The sequence below is a fragment of the Zeugodacus cucurbitae genome, chromosome 6 (assembly GCF_028554725.1).
Source record: "Zeugodacus cucurbitae isolate PBARC_wt_2022May chromosome 6, idZeuCucr1.2, whole genome shotgun sequence".
Classification (NCBI taxonomy): Eukaryota; Metazoa; Arthropoda; class Insecta; order Diptera; family Tephritidae; genus Zeugodacus; species Zeugodacus cucurbitae.
In genome coordinates, this window is record NC_071671.1 from 39578554 (window position 1) to 39597364 (window position 18811).

The 18811-nt window shown below is 39.3% G+C and overlaps 1 protein-coding gene across 7 annotated transcripts in view; it reads right to left on the minus strand.

Moving 5' to 3' along the window:
* LOC105216889 (myosin light chain kinase, smooth muscle) overlaps positions 1–18811 on the minus strand; it is an 89541-nt gene that overhangs the window by 41884 nt on the left and 28846 nt on the right. For all 7 annotated transcript variants that reach the window (XM_054234507.1, XM_054234510.1, XM_029043262.2 and 4 more), the window contains one exon: positions 305–18748. In XM_054234507.1, coding sequence (XP_054090482.1) covers positions 305–18748 — 18444 coding nt within the window. The remainder of the gene's footprint in view (positions 1–304; positions 18749–18811) is intronic.

The window sequence follows — 18811 nt, forward strand, 5'->3', positions numbered from 1 at the left end:
GTTGCGAAAATAGTTATATAAACTTATGTAATATACAACTCTTTGAATCACAAAGCGTTCACTGCGACTGCCGAATTTTATTAACTCGCGAACCAATAAATTGGCTACTTGCAACGAGCAATATACTAAGTAATACTGAATACTTAACTAGTGCAAAACAAAAATACAAAAAAAAAAACGAAGAAAGCAAAGCTCCTAAGAAGAAATCAATGAATTTCAGTTTTCAGTTTAAATTTAGAGAAGAAATCAAAGTGAATAATAAAAGAGCCAAGAGGAATTTCAGAAATTAAAACAATTTGCATACCTCTGATGTTGCGCGTAAATATTGGCGTGGTGCCAAATTTAGTTGTTGGTACATCGTAGACAGTCACAAGGCAACTCGTTTCCACTTCTCCATTGCGATTGGAGGCCACACATCTGTAAACGCCCGCATCACCGGCGTTAAGTGCCTTGATTTCCAAGCAAGACAGCCCGTCGTTGAAGGTTTTGCGATATTTGTTGTCGTTCTCGATTAATGTTTTATCTCTATACCAGTCAACTTTCAGTTGGGCACCGGAAACACTGCATGTAAGCTTTATTTCACTTCCCACAGGTGAATTTCTATTGGTCAGTTTTAGGTCAACATTTGGCGCACGCCTTGCGCTACGTGATTCTCGTTTATCCTTAGATTCCGCATTGCTAGAATTATCTGCGCGCATTCTAGATTGGTCAGATAGTTTCATATCGGCATTAGCCACTTCTTTTACAACATGTTTATCCGTTGGTGGAGCAGTTGACATATCCGTAACATCTAAACTCCTTTCAGCAGACTCCAGAGGTGCATTTGCCGCATATATTTTAACATCTTCACTCTTGGAATTTTCGTTCATCGGTTTTTCTATTTTCTGCTTAATTTGCTCAGAAGACTTTGTAAGTGGTTCATCAACAGTCTTGAGTTCTTTAAGCTTCTTATCTTCGTTTACACTCGTCTTCTCTTTGTCGTTGACTAGTTTTTCATCTATAATTTTAATACGCTCAGAGAGCTTTTCAGTTTTTTCAGAAGGCTCTGGTTCTTTATCAACAACATTAATTTGCTTCGGCTTCTTGTCGTCAACTTTTTTTTCATCGTCAGTGCATTTCTTTCTATGTTGCCTCTTTAGTTTTTCATCTATGTTATCTTTCTCAGCGGTTTTTTCTGAAGTCGCCGATTTTTTGTCTACGACTTCCACTCCATCTTGTTTCATTCTGTCTTTTGTTTTTTCTTCTATATGATTACGTTCCTCACCAGACACTTCCATGGTTTGTTCAAGAGATATTGTTTCGTTATCAATTTTGGGTTCTTCAGTCGCTTTATCATCAACTTTCTTTTCTTCGTCGGCACTTTTCTTTCTCCTTTCTTTCTTCTGTTTTTCTTCCACCTGTTTAATTTCTTCAGACTCTTGTGCTTTGTCAATTTTAAGGCTCTTAGGACTTTTCTTGCTACCCTTCCTATTTTCGTCTGTATCTTTCTTTTTCTTTTTGTCCTTTGTTTTCTTTTCAATTTTGTTAGTTTCCTCAGAAGGCTTTTCAAGGGATTTAGTGTCTTTGTCAAGAACTTTGAGTTCATTGGACTTTGGCTCATCACTCATCTTCTCATCGTTCGCATCTTTCGTTATATTTTGGTCTTTCAGTTTTTCTTCTAAATGTTTAATTTCCTCAACAAACTTAAGTTCTTCAATTGTTTTCTCGTTGTTCATCTGATCTTTCTCTAAATATGCTTTCTCTTTTTCCTTGGGCTTTTGTTCATCAACCTTATTCTCTTCGTTTATACTCTCTTTTCTCTTATTTTCCGTTGGTTTATCTTCAATCTTATTAATTTCTTCAATAATATTTGAAGGCTTCTCTGTCGATACTTTTTCTCCGTTCACATCTTTGAGTTCTTCGTGTTTTTTATTGGTACCTTTCTTCTCTTCTTCAACTTCTTTCTTTTTCTTTATGTCCTTTGGTTTTTCGTTTATGTGTTTAACTTCTTCCAATGGCTTTTCAGTAATCGTTTCCATAGACTTTATTTCTTCAGATGGTATCGTAATATCTTTTTTCTCTTCGTTCACCTCTTCCATTTTTGATTTGCCTTTTGGTTTCTCTTCTACCCGTTCAGTTTGTTCAATAGTGGTCTCAATAGGTTTCTTCATAATCTCTAGTTTATCAGCAACCAGCTTGAGATCGTTGTCTACAACATTGAACTTTTCAGAATTTTTATCATCACTCTTGTTACTTTCTTCCATAGATTTTTTTTCAATCCTTTTGACTTCTTCCGAAGTTCTTTCAACCGGGCTTTCATCAGACACCAAAATTTTATTAGTTATCATGAGAGCTTCTGCGTTTTCCTCCATAGTCGATTGCTCCTCGTGATCGCTCTTCTTTTTCTTTGTTTTCTTTGGTTTTTCTTCAGTTTCTTTATTTTTCTCGGTAGGCTTCTTAACCTTTTCCAAAGATTCTTCATCTGTTTTCTGTTTGTCTAAACTGGTATTGTTCTTTGCTTTCTTAAGCGGTTCTTCAGTCTCTTTAACATCTGGTTCTTCATCAACAGCTTTGATTTCTTCAGATGCTATCGTCACATATTTTTTCTCTTCGTCTACATCTTTCATTTTTGGTTTGTCTTTTGGTTTTTCTTCTACCTGTTCAGTTTGTTCACTAGTGGTCTCAATAGGCTTTTTCGTAGTCTTTAGTTTATCATCAACCAGCTTGAGATTCTCAGGAAATTGATCACCACTTTTATTATTTTCGTTTGCCCTTGTTTTATCTTCTAGTAGGGTTTCTTCAGAGTTTTTGACATTAAATATCTCTCCAAGTTCGGGTTTGTCATCACCAACCTTGAGAACTGATTTTTTCTCAACATTCTTTAACTGTTCATCCTTGCTCTTATTACTTTCTTCTTTCTTGGGTGAATCGTATGATTCCTTTATTTCCTCAGGTTCTGGTACTCTGTCAACAACCTTGAGTTTCGCTGAACTAGGTTCATCAACCCGATTCTTTTCATCTGCACTCTGTTTCCTATTTTGTCCCTTTTTTTCTACGGATTCTGGTTTTTCTTCAACGATCTTAAGTTCTTCTGTGCTTTTGCCTTCAATTTGTTTCTTAGATTCATCTTCTGTTTGTTTAATTTCTTCGGATTTCACATTTTCTTTGAATTCTTCGGGTTTTTTTTCATCATCCATATATTCATTTTTTGAGCTCTTCTTTTTCCTTTTAATGTTCGGCTCTTCATCTTTCTTCAGCTGCTCCTCCGAAGGCTCTCCAGTAGATTTTTCTAAAGGCTCTGGTTGCTTAACCTTGTTCCCCTCAGTAGCAGACAATTCCGCGCACTCTATACTTTCTCTCTCCGTTTCTTTACGAAGTTCTGAGCACGTTTCCAAGACTTTCGACACCAAAGTCGATGTTTTTAGTAAAATATTTTCAGAGTTTATGCGTTTGTGACTCTTCTCTATGAAATCATATACCGCCAAAGCATTTATTTTGACTTCTTCGATTTTACATTTTGTATCTTTGCCTTCCAAGTCATGTAGATCATCAAATGTTACAAAGACATCCATTAAAACATTTTGAAGAGTAACCATATATTTAGATGCTTTTTCAACTTGTGCCACAGTTTTAATCGTTCGTGAAACGGTATCAAGATTTTCAATATTCGGTTTAAGCGATGTCAGCTTCTTACTAAGCAAAGGATGAGTTGCGGCCTCAGTTTGTTCTTCTAAACTTTTAATATTCCGCGAAATACTATTATAAAGTTCCTCCAGTTTTGAAAATATAATGTTAGTGGTCTGAACTTCACCAAAAATAGGTTTTCTAACAGCATTCTCGACTGCAGTTTCCTCAACGGTTTCTACAACTTCTATTTTATTCCTGGAAATCTCTGTTATAGTTTGTTCTTCCAACTTCTTATCCGCCACAGCTTTGTTATCTTTCTCATTTTCGACAGCCAGTTTGGTTTGACTAGATTGACTGGATTTTTGGTCTTCCAATTTTTGTTCGTCCACAGATTTTTCTTGTGACTTCCTAAGATCAGCATCACGTAATTTTTCTTCCACTGGTTCTGGTTGGGGCACAATTACTGCGGCTGCTACCTCATTTAACGACATTTCTATTGGAGATTCAATCACCTGTTTAGACTGTGTTTCAGTTGCTTTTTCCTTGGCTTTCTCTTTAATCTCCAAAGTCACACCCACCACTTTTTCTCTTTGCTCTTCAGGATTCTTCTCGGTTATTTTATCTTTCACCGATAACTGTGATTTAGATTCCGTAACTTTTGTCTTTATATTGTCTTCAATCTCTTCAAGTTTATGCTCATTCCCATCAGAAACCTTTTCGACTGTAATCTTACCCTCTGTATCGGAAATAATATCCTCTGCTAAATTTTCTTTATTTTGTTGAAGCTCTAGTACATTGGCTACTTCTAGGATACTACTCGATAACTTAGTTAAGTCGAGTAACACCATTTCAGACTGCACATATTTTGGTGTATTTTCAATTTTATCATACAAATGCAAAACGATTGTTTTCACAAGCTCCAACTTCGGCTTCAAGTCGTTTCTTGCTATTTCGTGGAGATCGTCAAATGTAACGAAGATGTCCATCAATGACTTTTGTAGGGTAACAATTCTCTCTGCTGATTTTTCATGGGACTGAGAGTTTTTCAAATATTCTGAGACCACAACAAATGTGCGCAACGTGGGTATAATTTTCCCCAGCTTGCTGAAAGATTCCTGAATTTGTGGTGCACTTATTATAAAGGAAACGCTATCAACGGATCTGACAATGTTTTCGAAGTACTGCTGTAAATTCTCACTCAACTCCTCCGAAAGTACAGCTTGTTTAGATTCCTTTTGTTGACTGGAAGTTGTAATCACATCTCCGACAACTTTTTCCTTGTGTTCTCCTTGCTTCTCACCCACTTTATAAACGATTTTTTTATTGTCAATTTCTCCATTATCTTCCACTGGTTTTATTTCAACAGTAACTTGTTCTTCAGAAGTATATTTTTTCACATCTTCTATGCTTCCTGGCTTAAGCTGTTCTTTACTTTTTAGTTGAGAGTGAGGTGTCGCTTCTATTATACGTGCTTTCTCATGATCCGGCAAATCTTCTGGTATATCTTGTGCTACAATTTGGTCCTGTATTTTTATTTCCTCTAGCTTTTTATTTGATATTTTTTCATGTGCAACTTCTTCAAAGGCCACCGCTTCAATAACTTTTCCAATTTTACGGTCAGCATCCTCCATTTGTACCAACTGTTGGCAAACGTTTACAAGTAATTCCAATAAATCAGAAATACTAATTAATATATTCTCAGATTCGACTGAACCCGCACTCTTCTCGATTATTTCGTATTGATTTAAAGCCATATTTTTAACTTTTTCAATTTTAGTTCTTAACGCCTCAATTTCTTGTTGTTGTAAATCATCAAAAGTAATGAATATATTCATTAAAATTTTCTGTAGTATAACCATTTTCTCCGACGATTTCTGCATATTATTTACCATCTTTACTGCTTCGGCGATTGTTACAATAGTTTCCAAATCTTTACCGATATGTGATAATTTATGCCGAAGAATGGTATACGTCCCTTCTTGAAACAGCTGCCGCATTTTGCCAATCTTTTCAGCAATATTTTTATAATACCTTAACAAATTGAGATTGTGAGGCTCTTCAAGTACTGAAACTTCTTTCGCAGACATATCTTGACTTTCATCCTCATTTACCTTTAATTCTGTAGTATCTTTAATAGGTTCCTCAAAAGCAAATAATGGTTTAAGTATTTCTGTTTCAGTCGCCTCAGGCTCTACCTCTTGTGGAGAAACTTCAGCTTCCACAATTGTAGATATAGGCTCTTCAGGAATAATTAGCACAGGAGTCTCTGCTTCTACTGTGACTTCTTTTTTAACAAGTTTACCAGTTTCAGTAAGCTCTAACGGCTCAGGTTTCTTCGAAATTTCTTCCTGTTGAGGAAATTTGGTTTCCACAACTGTGGGTATAGATTCTTCAGAAACAACCGGCACTGGAGGCTCAGCTTCAAGTACTTCATTTATTTTAATAGATTCAGCAGTTTTAGTGCGTTCGGTTGCCAAAGACTCGTTTAGAACTGACTTCAGTTCAGTTACTTCAGCTTCCACAACTGTATATGTGGGCTCTTCAGGAATAATAAGTGGCATTGGAGCCGCAGCTTCCACAGCTGCTTCTACTGTTTCATCCACTTTGGTCGCTTCAGGCTTCTTAGAAGCTAACTCTTTTTGAAGAACTTCAGCTTCAACAATGCTGGTTGTAAGTTCCTGAGAAATTATTAATACGGGAGACTCAGCTTCCACTGCGACTTCTTTTTGAACAGATTCGGTAGTATCAGTCGTTTCGATGGCCTCAGGCTCCTTAGAAGCTACCTCTTGTGGAGAAACAGCAGCCTCTAATGTGACTTCTTCTTTAACAGGTTCACTAGCTTCAGTAAGTTCTAATGTCTCAGGTTCCTTCGAAATAATCTCTTGTTGAGGTACTTCTGTTTCCACAACTATCGGTGTAGGTTTTTCAGGAAGAACGACATCAGCTCCCACGACAGTAGATGGGATCATAGAAGCCTCAGGTTCCACTGCTACATCCTTTTGAACAGATTCGACAGTATCAGTCGGTTCGATCGCTTCAGGCTCCTTAGAAGCTAGAAGTGAAGACACTGCATCTTCTATTGTGACTGCTTCTTTAACAGGTTCACCAGCTTCAGCAACTTCTAACGTCTCACGTTCCTTCGAAATAATATCTTGTTGATGTACTTCTGCTTCCACAACTACCGGTGTAGGTATATCAGAAATAACTGGTCCAACAACTGCTTCAAGTACTTCTTCTATTTTAACAAATTCGGCAGTTTCAGTCTGTTCCCTCGTCTCATGTTCCTTAGAAGCTACCTCTTGTTGAGAAACTTCAGTATCCACAACTATCGACGCAGGTTTTTCAGGAACAACAACATCAGCTTCCACGACAGTAGATATAGGCTCTTCAGTAATCATAAGCACAGGAACATCAGCTTCCACTGCTACTTCCTTTTGAATAGATTCGGCAATATCAGTCGGCTCGATCGTTTCAGGCTCCTTAGAAGCTACCTCTTGTGGAGAAACGGCAGCTTCTAATGAAACTTCTTCTTTAATAGGTTCAATAGCTTCAGTAAGTTTTAATGTCTTAGATTTCTTCGAAATAATCCCTTGTTGAGGTACTTCTGTTTCCACAACTATCGGTGCAGGTTTTTCGGAAATAACAACATCAGTTTCCACGACAGTAAATATAGGCTCTTCAGTAATCATAAGCACAGGAACATCAGCTTCCACTGCTACTTCCTTTTGAACAGATTCGGCAGTATCAGTCGGTTCGATCGCTTCAGGCTCCTTAGAAGCTACCTCTTGGGGAGAAACGGCAGCTTCTAATGAAACTTCTTCTTTAATAGGTTCAATAGCTTCAGTAAGTTCTAATGTCTTAGATTTCTTCGAAATAATCCCTTGTTGAGGTACTTCTGTTTCCACAACTATCGGTGCAGGTTTTTCGGGAATAACAACATCAGTTTCCACGACAGTAAATATAGGCTCTTCAGTAATCATTAGCACAGGAACCTCAGTTTCCTCTGCTACTTCCTTTTGAACAGATTCGGCAGTATCAGTCGGCTCGATCACTTCAGGCTCCTTAGAAGCCAGAAGTGGAGACACTGTATCTTCTACTGTGACTTCTTCTTTAACAAGTTCACTAGTTTCAGTAAGTTCTAACGTCCAAGGTTCCTTCGAAATAATCTCTTGTTGAGGTACTTCAGCTTCCACAACTGTCAGTGTAGGTTTTTCAGAAATAACTGGTACAGGAGACTCAGCTTCAAGTACTTCTTCTATTTTGACAGGTTCGGCGGTTTCAGTCTGTTCGGATCTCTCAGGTTCCTTACAAGCTACCTCTTGTGGAGAAACTTTAGCTTCCACAACAGTAGATATAGGCTCTTCAGGGTTCATAAGCCCAGAAGCCTGGGCTTCCACTGCCACTTCTTTTTGAACAGATTCGGCAATATCAGACGGCTCGATCGCCTCAGGCCCCTTAGAAACTACTTCTTGTTGAGGAACTTCAACTTCAACGATAGTTGATATAGGCGCTTCAGGAATCATTAGCACAGGAGTATCAGCTTCTACTACGATTTCTTCTTTAACAGGTTCTCTAATTACAGTAGGTTCAAGTTTCTTCGAAATTATCTCTTGTTGAATTATTCCAGATTCCACAACTGTCGGTGGAGGTTGTTCTAAAATAACTGGCAAAGGAGCCTCAGCTTCAAGTACTTCTTCTATTTCAAGAGATTCGGCAGTTTCAGTCACTTTGGTCACTTCCGGCTCCATAGGACCTACCTCTTGTGGAGAAACGTTAGCTTTCAGAACAGTAAATATAGACTCTTCAGAAATCATAAGCCCAGGAGCCTCAGCTTCCACTGCCACTTCTCTTTGAACAGATTCGACAGTATCGGACGGTTCGATCGCCTCAGGGCACTTGGAAGTTACCTCTTGTTGAGGAACTTCAGCATCCACAACTATAGATTTAATATTTTCTGATATAACTGGCACAGGAACCTCGGCTTCCGCTGTTTTCAGCTTAATACATATATCCAGCAGATTATTCGTTAATAAATATGTGTCCAAAAGAATCTTAGGTAGCTGTGCCGCGTCTTCTTTATTGTTTATGTAATCAAATTCGCTTAGTACAATGTTCTTAACTTTCTCAATACTAACGCTCTCAACTACACTATTAGCTTTATGAAGTTCATCTAAGATTTCAACTGTGTTCAAAAGAGATTCTTTAATTGTATCAAGTTTCTTTGAAAGTTTAATTGCAGATTTCAGTGTCATTAGCTCTTCAATAGTGAGAGTTATATTTTCTAAGGAAGGATTCAATCTGGTTACTTTCCTTTGTAACTCAATATTCTCAATTTTACTTATATTCTCAGATATTTGTTTTTTATTTCTTTTTATTGTTGCATAGTATTCTTCTGTCAATCTTCTTGTGGCTTCGGGATTACTAGCAAATAAATGCTCAATGATCTCCTCCAACTTATTATTAGTTTCGTCCGAAGAGAGCGGTCCGCTCTCATATGTGTGAACAATGTTCTCTCTCATCCTGAATATCAGTTTTGAGAAACGTTCATCAGTAGGATTTTGTATTGCCTCTTTAATATCGTCTTCGTTGTCTTTCCAACTTTGGCTCTCACCAATAATCGATAGTACATTTTTGATCTCTAGAACAATGGCGTCTTGCTCGAGATTTGGGTCATCGAACCCTTTGCTGAATTCTGCGTGAATACTAGTGGTTGGTTCTTGAGATATATATTTTAACTCTTCCAATAAGTGAACAAAGAAATCTTTCTTAACTTCAAACTCCTGTAGAATCTCTATAGCATCAGTAATGAGACCCTTATCTATAGCTTTGCATAAACGATCTAAGCTTTCTTGTTGCTGTAAAAGCGATGTATTTTGTCTTTTGGCGCATATATATTCCAACGAGTTCTGCAAATCGAAGATAGCTGATTTGAGATTTTGATAAGAACGTGAACTAACGTCCATATTTGCAACATTTTCCTTCTTAATAACAACGATTTCTGAAGAAATTCGTTGGAGAACACTAGATGTTGCAATTAAATTCTTGTCATTGGGAAACATTTGTGCTATGAAAGAAATTATACTGCCGATGTATGGTAATGTAGTCTCTGTAATGTCAAAGATCATTGCACTTCGAAGGCCTTGATGACCGTTCAATATTTCAAGTAACACTTTATTGGAACTCTGTATGACTTGACGGGCCTCCTTGCTCTTGGAAATATCATCCATAGGTGTACGCTTAATAAATGCAATCAAATCTTTCAACTTGAATAGTGGAAGAAAAATGTGATCTTCGATTGCACTTGACGGATGTGTTTGTATTAAATTCTTCATCTCGCCTAATGTTATTTCAACTGACTTGAAGACTTCTATTGTAGCTTTGCTCAAGTGTTGCTTACCCAAACTCTGTGTGAGTTTAGTTGTGGCATCAATTAAATTTTCAGCATTTTGTAGGTATGGTTCGATTGGTAGTGAAGGTTCCTGTGATTCTAATTGTTCGCTCTTATCAGAGATAATTGCTTCAGCATCTTCAGTTTCTTGTGATTTTAATTGCTCGCTCTTCTCCGAAATAATTGCTTCAGCATCTTCAGTTTCTTGTGATGATTGATCTATACTAATGTTTGCTGTTGTTAATGTTTGACTCCATTCTGCTTCTTTTTCAATTAAGTTTATAGTTTCATGGGAAATAGCTTCTCTTTCTACCACCGTCGGTATATGTGTCTCTTTAGCTTCCGTTAGAACTGTTTGAGTTGGCTCTAAGATTTCTGCTTCGCTCTGCTTAATTTCAGTTTGTACAACCTCAATAATAGTACTATTATTTATAGCAACCAGCTTAGTCTGTAAGTTTTTCAAGTGCAGTTGTAGCGTATCCACTAATACACCCTCTTCTGGTGATGGATTTTCTGAATTCATTTTTGGAAGAATTTCAAATTCTATGCGGACTAATGCGTCACGTACATTTTGAATGTCCAAACTATTATCTGCCGCCAGTCGAACGAACACAGGATTGTTTGTCATCAAGCCTTCCTCAATGCTTTTTATAAATGCCCTTCCCGATTTTAAACTCAAAGTAAGTGCTTCCAAAAACGCTTGCTTTCTTTTATTACACTTTCTTGCATTAATTTCAGTGGCTGTGGAGTTTAATTGTGGTATAAGAGAGTCGAGTTCCTGAATCAGTTCTATTACTCTCAATTTGTTTTCACTGGTATCGATAAATTCCGAGATCGAAATAACAGCGTTTTGCAGTTTGAGTATATTTTTACGTCCGCTTAACTCTATGATTTCATTGATCTCGTCTAGCGCTCTAAAAACTGACATCAAATGTGATTGCAAATTAGCCACAACCAGTGTAGACTTTTCCACCTCTATCAACTGGAGCTGAGCAATAGCTTTTGTGCTATTTAAAACCAATTCGAGTGGTTCAGTCAGCTTACATAGTTCTCTTAAGCTTTCCGATTTAACGCATGTTGAGCTGAAGTCCAATAGCGCATATTCCATTTTCGTACACATATATTGCGCCAGTTGAATTTCTAAGGTTGGCATACTGTGTAGCAAATCGGCAAAAGTTGTTTCAATATGTTCTAAAGATTGCCCCGCACCTGCTTCATAAGTATGGACCAGACATTCCTTTAATTTAAACATAACTTTTGCGACCTTTACTTGACTCTCTGTTACATTTTGTTGCTCAGTTGGTTTGGAGAGCTCGTTTTGCATGGATTCTAATTCGTTTTTAAGTTCCATCACAACAGCAGATACTTCACGCAGTCCCGGTATATTTTCTCCTACCATTTCACTTGCGCAAGCTTGAAGCTGCTGAACGCTGTTTGAAATTTTATCTTTGACATCCAAGAACTTAACACTTTCTTGTGCAACCACGACTGGTTGCTCAAATTGCACTTCCGCAGTTTTTGGCTCAATACAAGACTTTAGTGCGGAAATGTCAGCTTGTGTGGACATGTCGACAACGTTCTCCAAAGCACTCATGTCGACTTGCTCACAATATTGCAGCAGATGGTATACGACATCTATCTTTTCTTTCACTATTTTTAATGGCAAGCATTCTTCCAGCGTTGAGAGTGGCGTTTCCTCTTGTATGTGTAGCAAAGCTTCTCTTATATCCCAAATAGGTTTTGCGAATCTTTCCAGCATTTCCACGTTTTCTTGCTTGGAAATGCTCTCCGCTTGAGACAAGTGCTCCTGCACTACATTTGTTAAGGCTACCTTTTCCAACTCTTGTATGGGTTTTATGAATTGCTTGAGTTGTGTGAGTGACTCGTCCTCAGCTAAAGACTGCAGCGTCTCTAAGGCATGGCTCTCTTTGATGGATAAAACAAACGGTTGGATATCCTGGAAGACTTGAGCACTGGTTAAAGACATGCTTATGGTTGGCAAACTTAAAACTTGCTCTAACTCCTCATTTTGGAAAATTTTAATACATTCACGAATATCGTGCAGTGGTTGCGCCAACGTTTTTAGTTCGGATATCTCGGTTTCACTCAACTCTTGGAGATAATTCTGAGCAATACATTCTTCGACTTGCAACACACATGCTTCTAAATTACACACAGCATCCGCAAATGTTTTGCAATCACTAGCTTCGGAGAGGGATGGGAGAGGTGGCTCAATGACAGTAGGGTGGCCAACATCGGTAAAACATTCATTAATTTGATCCAATTTCAACAAACTTGCCCTAACCTGTTGCACGGCATCCAGTTGTTTAAAGTCGATCCCAACTTCTGAACCATATTCCAAAACCGAGACGATACTACTTTTGAGTTGTGATAACAAAACATCGACCTTACCTATTTCAGCTGATGATGATGGAATATGCTCGTCTTGAGAACGTAGCGGAGAGCCAAGTAATGACTCGATGGCCGAAACGTCTTCCAAGGTGGATACATCCTCTTCTGCTGGTAATGACGTTTCGCGTTGCTGCAATTCGGCATATAGTTTTTTCTCATCGGAAAGTGTCTTGGATGTAATGGACGGTTCGGATATTATCTTTTGACGCTCATCGACGTGGATATCCTCCGAAACAGTAGGTAAAATGCTGAGTGTAGCGAAACTATCTTGCAGAGATTTCAAATGTACACCGAGCACGTCAACTAGCGCGCTATCATCGGCGGTAGGAGTTTGTATCTCCAGCTTTGGTAGAATTTCGTTTTCTATACGTATAAGAGCAGCTTCTACACTGCGTATATCTAATTCATTCTCCTCTGCTAACTTATAGTAGACGGGATTATTGGCATTTAAGCCGTCCTCAATGTTTTGTAGAAATGCTTTACCGGATGAAACGCGTTGAGTCAACGCTTCAAGTAGCTCTTGTTTGTTCTTGTAATCTTGAGCTAATGTAATACTATCATAAATGGAAATAAGGTTCGGCGTTAGACTATCGATCTCTTGTAGTAGCTCAATTGAACGTACTAGTTCACCGGCTTCCACTATGAATTCGTGTGTGGCAAGCACGGCATCTTGCGCTCTTAACGTAGCGTCACGCGCTTGCCCATCTAACGTGTCACTGACTTCGTTTAGCACTCTAAAAGCCGACATTAAATGCGATTGAAGATTAGCCACAATCAATGAGGATTTCTCAATATCAATAGTTTTCAACTCATTTATAGATTTTATACTCTTCAAAATGTTATCAATGGGATCCCACAATTTTTGTAGTTCTGTTGGACCATCTGCACGTAAACATATGGATTTAAAGGCGCACAGCGATGCCTCAATTTTTGTAAACATCTCTTGAGCCAGATGTATTTCCAAAGTTGGCAGTGCTTGCAATATATCTTCGAAAGTTTTCTCAATCTCGTCCAAAGACTTTCCCACATCCGTTTCGTAGGTATGCACCAGACATTCCTTCAATTTGAACATAGTCTTAGCCACTCTTTGATTGGCTTCAGCAGTATTTTGCTGTGTTGTCGGTTTTGACAATTCATTTTGCATGTTCTCTAATTCACTTTTGAGTTCCTTCATAAAAGTGCCAACATTTTCCAATTCAGGTTCTTTATTTGTTACAGTCGAAGTTAGGCAATCTTGAATCTGTTTGATGCCACCCGCAATACATTTCTTGATGTCCAGAAACTTCACATTTTCTTTTACAACTTCGGCTGCTGCTTCCAAATGGGTCTCCACAGACCTCAGTTCCGCACAAGACTTCAAAGCGGAGACGTCAGCCTGTGTAGACATATCAGCTATATTTTCCAAGGCATTTAGATTAACATGTTCGCAGTATTGTAAAAGGTTGTATATGACATCAGCTTTCTGTTTAATCACCTGCAATGCTGGGCATTCTTCGATTGAGGATTGCGGTGTTTCAGCTTGAACATGGAGCAAGGCTTCCCTGATATCAAATATGGGCTTCGCGCATTTTTCCAACACTGAAATGCTCAACTCAGATGGTAGACATTCAATTTGAGACAAATGCACTTGATCAATTGAAGAAAGCACTGCATTTTCCAATTCTTGAATAGGTTGTATAAACTGTTGCAACTGTGCGAAAGACTCATCTGCCGCCAAAGACTGTAGCGTCTCTAGAGCGTGACTCTCTTTTATGGAAAGCACAAAAGGATGTATGTCTTGCAAAACCTGCGCACTTGTTAACGACAAGCTCGCTGTTGGCAAACTAATCACTTGCTCCAAATCTTCAGTATAGAAAACTTTAATGCATTCTTTAAGGTCTTGTAGAGGTATTGCCAATGTTTTCATGTCGGAGACAGAGCTTTCACTTAAGTCTTGCAAATCATGCTGAGCAATACACTCCTCGACTTGCACCACACATGTTTCCAAATGGCACACAGCATCGGCGAAGGTTTTACATTCACTGATGTCGGAGTGTGTGTCCAATATTTCCACAACCATGGGTTGATGTACATCGGCAATACATTCGTTGACGTCTTCTAACTTTGACAGACATGCTTTAACCTTCTGCGCTGTTTCTAGTTGCAAGGAGGCAACGTCTACTTCGTTACAGTGCGCCAATACTGTTGCAATGCTGTTTTTGAGTTGGGACAATAATGTGTTCACCTTGCTCTTGTTTACCTCGAATGCTTTGAGATGATCGGTTCTATCTGCCGCAACGGAGTTTTCACTGTCTGCTGGCAACGATTCAGCGATCGATTTCATGGCTGATATATCTTCTAGTGTTGAGCCGTCATCATCTACTTTCGGTGCTGGTTCAATCTTTAGCGAAACTGTTTCGGCGCTTGGCGTTTCCTTCGTTAGTTTCTCTTTGTCTATTTCGTTTGTTGCTTCAAGTTTAGGTTTCTTTGCAGCACTACCAACAACATCCTGCTCAGCTTTCTTTTTCTCACCAGCTGCTGATTGTGTAACTGCAGTTACCGCTTGCGGCAAATTTGTAATAGATTGCAGAACGGGTACAATTTCGAGCACTGACTGCACAATTGGCAATGCTTTCAATTTGATGTGGTGCTCATTTTGCTCCGGTATTTTCTCAACGACGTCTTTTATTTCTTTTAAGATTACGTTAAGACTTTCACTTTGTGGTAATGATTGAGTTTTTTTCACCTTTTCTGGTGTAAGTGTGCTGCGTAATACCTCAGCGACCGTCTGCAGTGGTTTAGCAATATCAGTCAGAACTTTTGTGGCAGCTTCGTTTTCTTCCCTCGTGCTCTGCGACTCTTTTAATACGTCCACATCAGCGACCAGGCCGGTGAGTCTTTGATCTAATTGAGATAACACCTCTTGGGTTTGACTGTCCAACCCCGGTGTCGCTTCAATCTCTGTAACAGTGTGTAAAAGCTCTTGTATGTTTTGTCCTGCTTCGTCTTGTGCAATTTTCATCTCCATTGCTTCACGCATGTAGAGGAACGATTTTTCTTGTTCAGCTGCAAGTTTCTCGTCAAGCTCTACTTCGTGCTGTAGCATTTTGAACTCGTATTCTTCAATATCGATTTCCACATTTCTAATTAACTGCTGCATTCTCTCTAAGACATCTAAATTTTTATCATTCTGCTTCGCCCCAGACATATGCATAATATCTTTACCCAAATTGACACGATCGCTTAAGCTGTGCAAGGGATCGATAAAGTCAGTTAATGACCCTGAAATTGATTTGCTCTCTATTTGACGTATGCAGTAGTTGAGCTCGTCTATTGGACGCTTCAAGTTTTCCAAGAGTGTCACATGGTATTTGGTAATGTTATCCTCCAAAACATTTCCGATTAAGGCAGACATCTCCTCCTTCAAACTATACAAACCCTTTTGTACGTTAGGCGACAAACGCGTTGAAAGTCTTTCGATATTTGTCTCAAAGTGCAGTACAGACTGCGCAATTGTTTGGAGCAACTTTTGAGTGTCTGCTGAATCAAGTACTGCTTCTTCATTAAAATGACCACGTTCCACATCCTGAGTCAATTGTGCCAAACCATTTTGTATTTCTTGTAGTGGCGGTACCATCGATTCCACAGTGCTAACGGTCAACATACCTGCCTGCACATTGTTAGACGACTGGTTTAATATGACCTCCAAACCCTTATTGAGTTCGAATAGAGCTGGTGTCACAATATCCAATATAGCATTATTAACCTTTTGTTCTGTAGACTGTGTGCCAGATAGCTCTGCATTTCGTTCAATTGTCTCTAATACCGTTTGTAGTTCCTTGATTGGTTCTACGATATTATCAAGCACCTTTTTGTGAACCTTTTTATAAATTTGTTCTTCGTTTTCCTCAAGACTCAACTCATTCTCCACTTTTTCCAAAGCGGATTGTAAATTCACCACGGGCACACAAATTAGCTTCAATGCATCAGCCTCGTCGGGCAATTTAGCATCCGAAATATTCGCAAAAGAGACTGGTTCGATTTCTGGCATAGCTTGTAACTTGGCCACCGTTTCTGAGAGATGCTTAGCGGCCTCCAGCTCTTGTGCTTCTTGCAATAAAGCTTGCGATTTAATAGTGCCTTGTGTAATTTCAAGACCTTGCTTAATGTCATCTGCCGTTAGATCGATATGTGCACGTAAACTAGTTGACTCGAAACATTTTGCTATATTCTGTACCTCTCCTAAAGCTTTAATTAGCTGGTCGCCGACGCTGTCTATGATGCAGACACTGGTGCGTTGAATGAGTGTGACACCAGTTTCATCAATTTCGACGCACTTCTCAATTACTTGGAGACTTCTATGCAGCTTCCGTATATCCTCCTCCATCGTTTGAAAGAGCGCATCTAATGGAGTTTCTCCAGAATATGCTCTTAATTTGCTTTCCACTTGTTTAATTGGTTCAACAATGTTTCGTATAATTGCAATGCTCTGCTCAGCCGAAGCTGGAGTCATCATCATGGCCGCCTGCTCTACGACCTCATTCTCAACTATGGTTAAATGATGCTCAATCGTTTTCAATAGTTTAGCCAGTGGCAGAAGAGCGTGCAAATTTTCTTCAATCTCTTCTGCACTGGAAATCACTTTCACAGGTTTAACAGTGATCAAACCGTCGCCTACTGCTCCAGAAATGTCTTGCATTTTTGCATCTTCTTCGTTTGTCTTGGATGAATCACTATCAGTTTGCTTCTTCCCCTTCTTACGTTTTGGCGGCTGTATGCCCTCATCGGTCTGCGCGGCATCAGGTCCAACAGCGGAGTCGACGCGTGATGACATTTGTGTAGCACTTGCGAAAGTTTGCAAATCAGAAGTGTCATCATCATCACCAGCTTGGCTGTCAGATGCTTTGGACAAACTGTAGAATTCTTCTGTAGTTTCTGTGGGTCTTGATTTTTTACGCTTTCGTATTGGCGCAGTTAAAGAGAGTTCTTCCTCCATTTTCTCGAAACTGCGTTGGGCATAGTTCTCAGCCTCGCGATCAACTTCATCCTCATGTCCTGAAGATCCGTGTACAGTTATCTCTGTTATGGAAATATCGTCCAAACCGGCCTCGGTACGCATATCCTCCTCATGTGTAAAGTATTCTGGTGCGATATCAATTACCACAGCCTCCATTAAAAGCTTTCCCGATTGCGATGTCTCTTTAACAAAACGTAGTGGTGGCAATTCTACCACATTGTGTTCGGTAACATGCTCTGAAATTTGATCAGCATACATTTCAACAATCTTTAGTGCTTCCTCTTCAGTTAAATCTGGCGTCTCATATAGAGAAACCGAAACCTCTTTGCCATCGAATGAAAAAGATACCTCGCCCTTCGAGTCAATTGTGATATCTCCAACAGGCGTTTCGTACAATTGAGATGTGTGCTCTTCTTGTATGGTGGATAAAGAGAAATTGCGCTGTAACTCGTTTTCCTGAGCGCGCTCTTCCTTTGGAGTTTTGTAGGCCTCCTCGAAACCAAGCAAAGAAGCTGAACTTGCAACAACGCCCATGCAGTTTCTTGCCTCGCAAGTATACGTTCCCAGGCAGCAAGTTCCATCTTGCCCAGATATAATTCTATGTATATCTCCGGGTTTGAGCTCGACGCCATCTTTGTACCACTTCAACACCGGCTGGGGCACTCCAATGACTTTACACTCCAAATTAACAGCGCCCTCCTCCGTGAGTACCGCTCTAAGGCATTCCAGAAAACGTGGTTTCTTATAGTGACGTGGTATCTGTAGTTTTAAGTAGCTAGATGTAACGCTTGTACCAAAATCATTCACAGCAACACACTTCCATTCGGCTTGATCCACGAATTCAACACATCGTATATCTAAATGCCAGTTTTCCTGTTCGCCACGATAATGGCTATAACGTTCGCTATTCTCAACCGGCAACTCATCACGAAACCAAGAGAGCACTGGATCTGGCGTAGCCTTGACATTTACGGTAAACTGAAAGCTTTCATTTATCTTAGATTCTTGACTCTTCAGTCCAACGACAAACTTCGGTGGCTGGTTCTGATTTGCAAACAGCAAACGTTCCTCGTCGTTAAGTTGATTCTGTATATCCTCAACGGTGAGTACAGCAACACTGCTACTTTCGCCCATACAGTTTTTGGCTACGCAACAGTAAGTGCCGAGTGAATTGGTACCAGTTAATTGATAGACATCGCCGGGTTTTAGTTCCTGACCATCCTTGAACCACTTGAGTATAGGCGTGGGGAAGCCCACTACTTTGCACTCGAATGAAACAAGTCCTTCTTCGGTAAGTACTGCACGCAAACTTTCCATGAAACGTGGCTTGCGATAATTCTTCGGAACTATTTACATAAAAATAAAGGTGAAAATATCTTAGAAATACAAATACTGAAATATATATATAT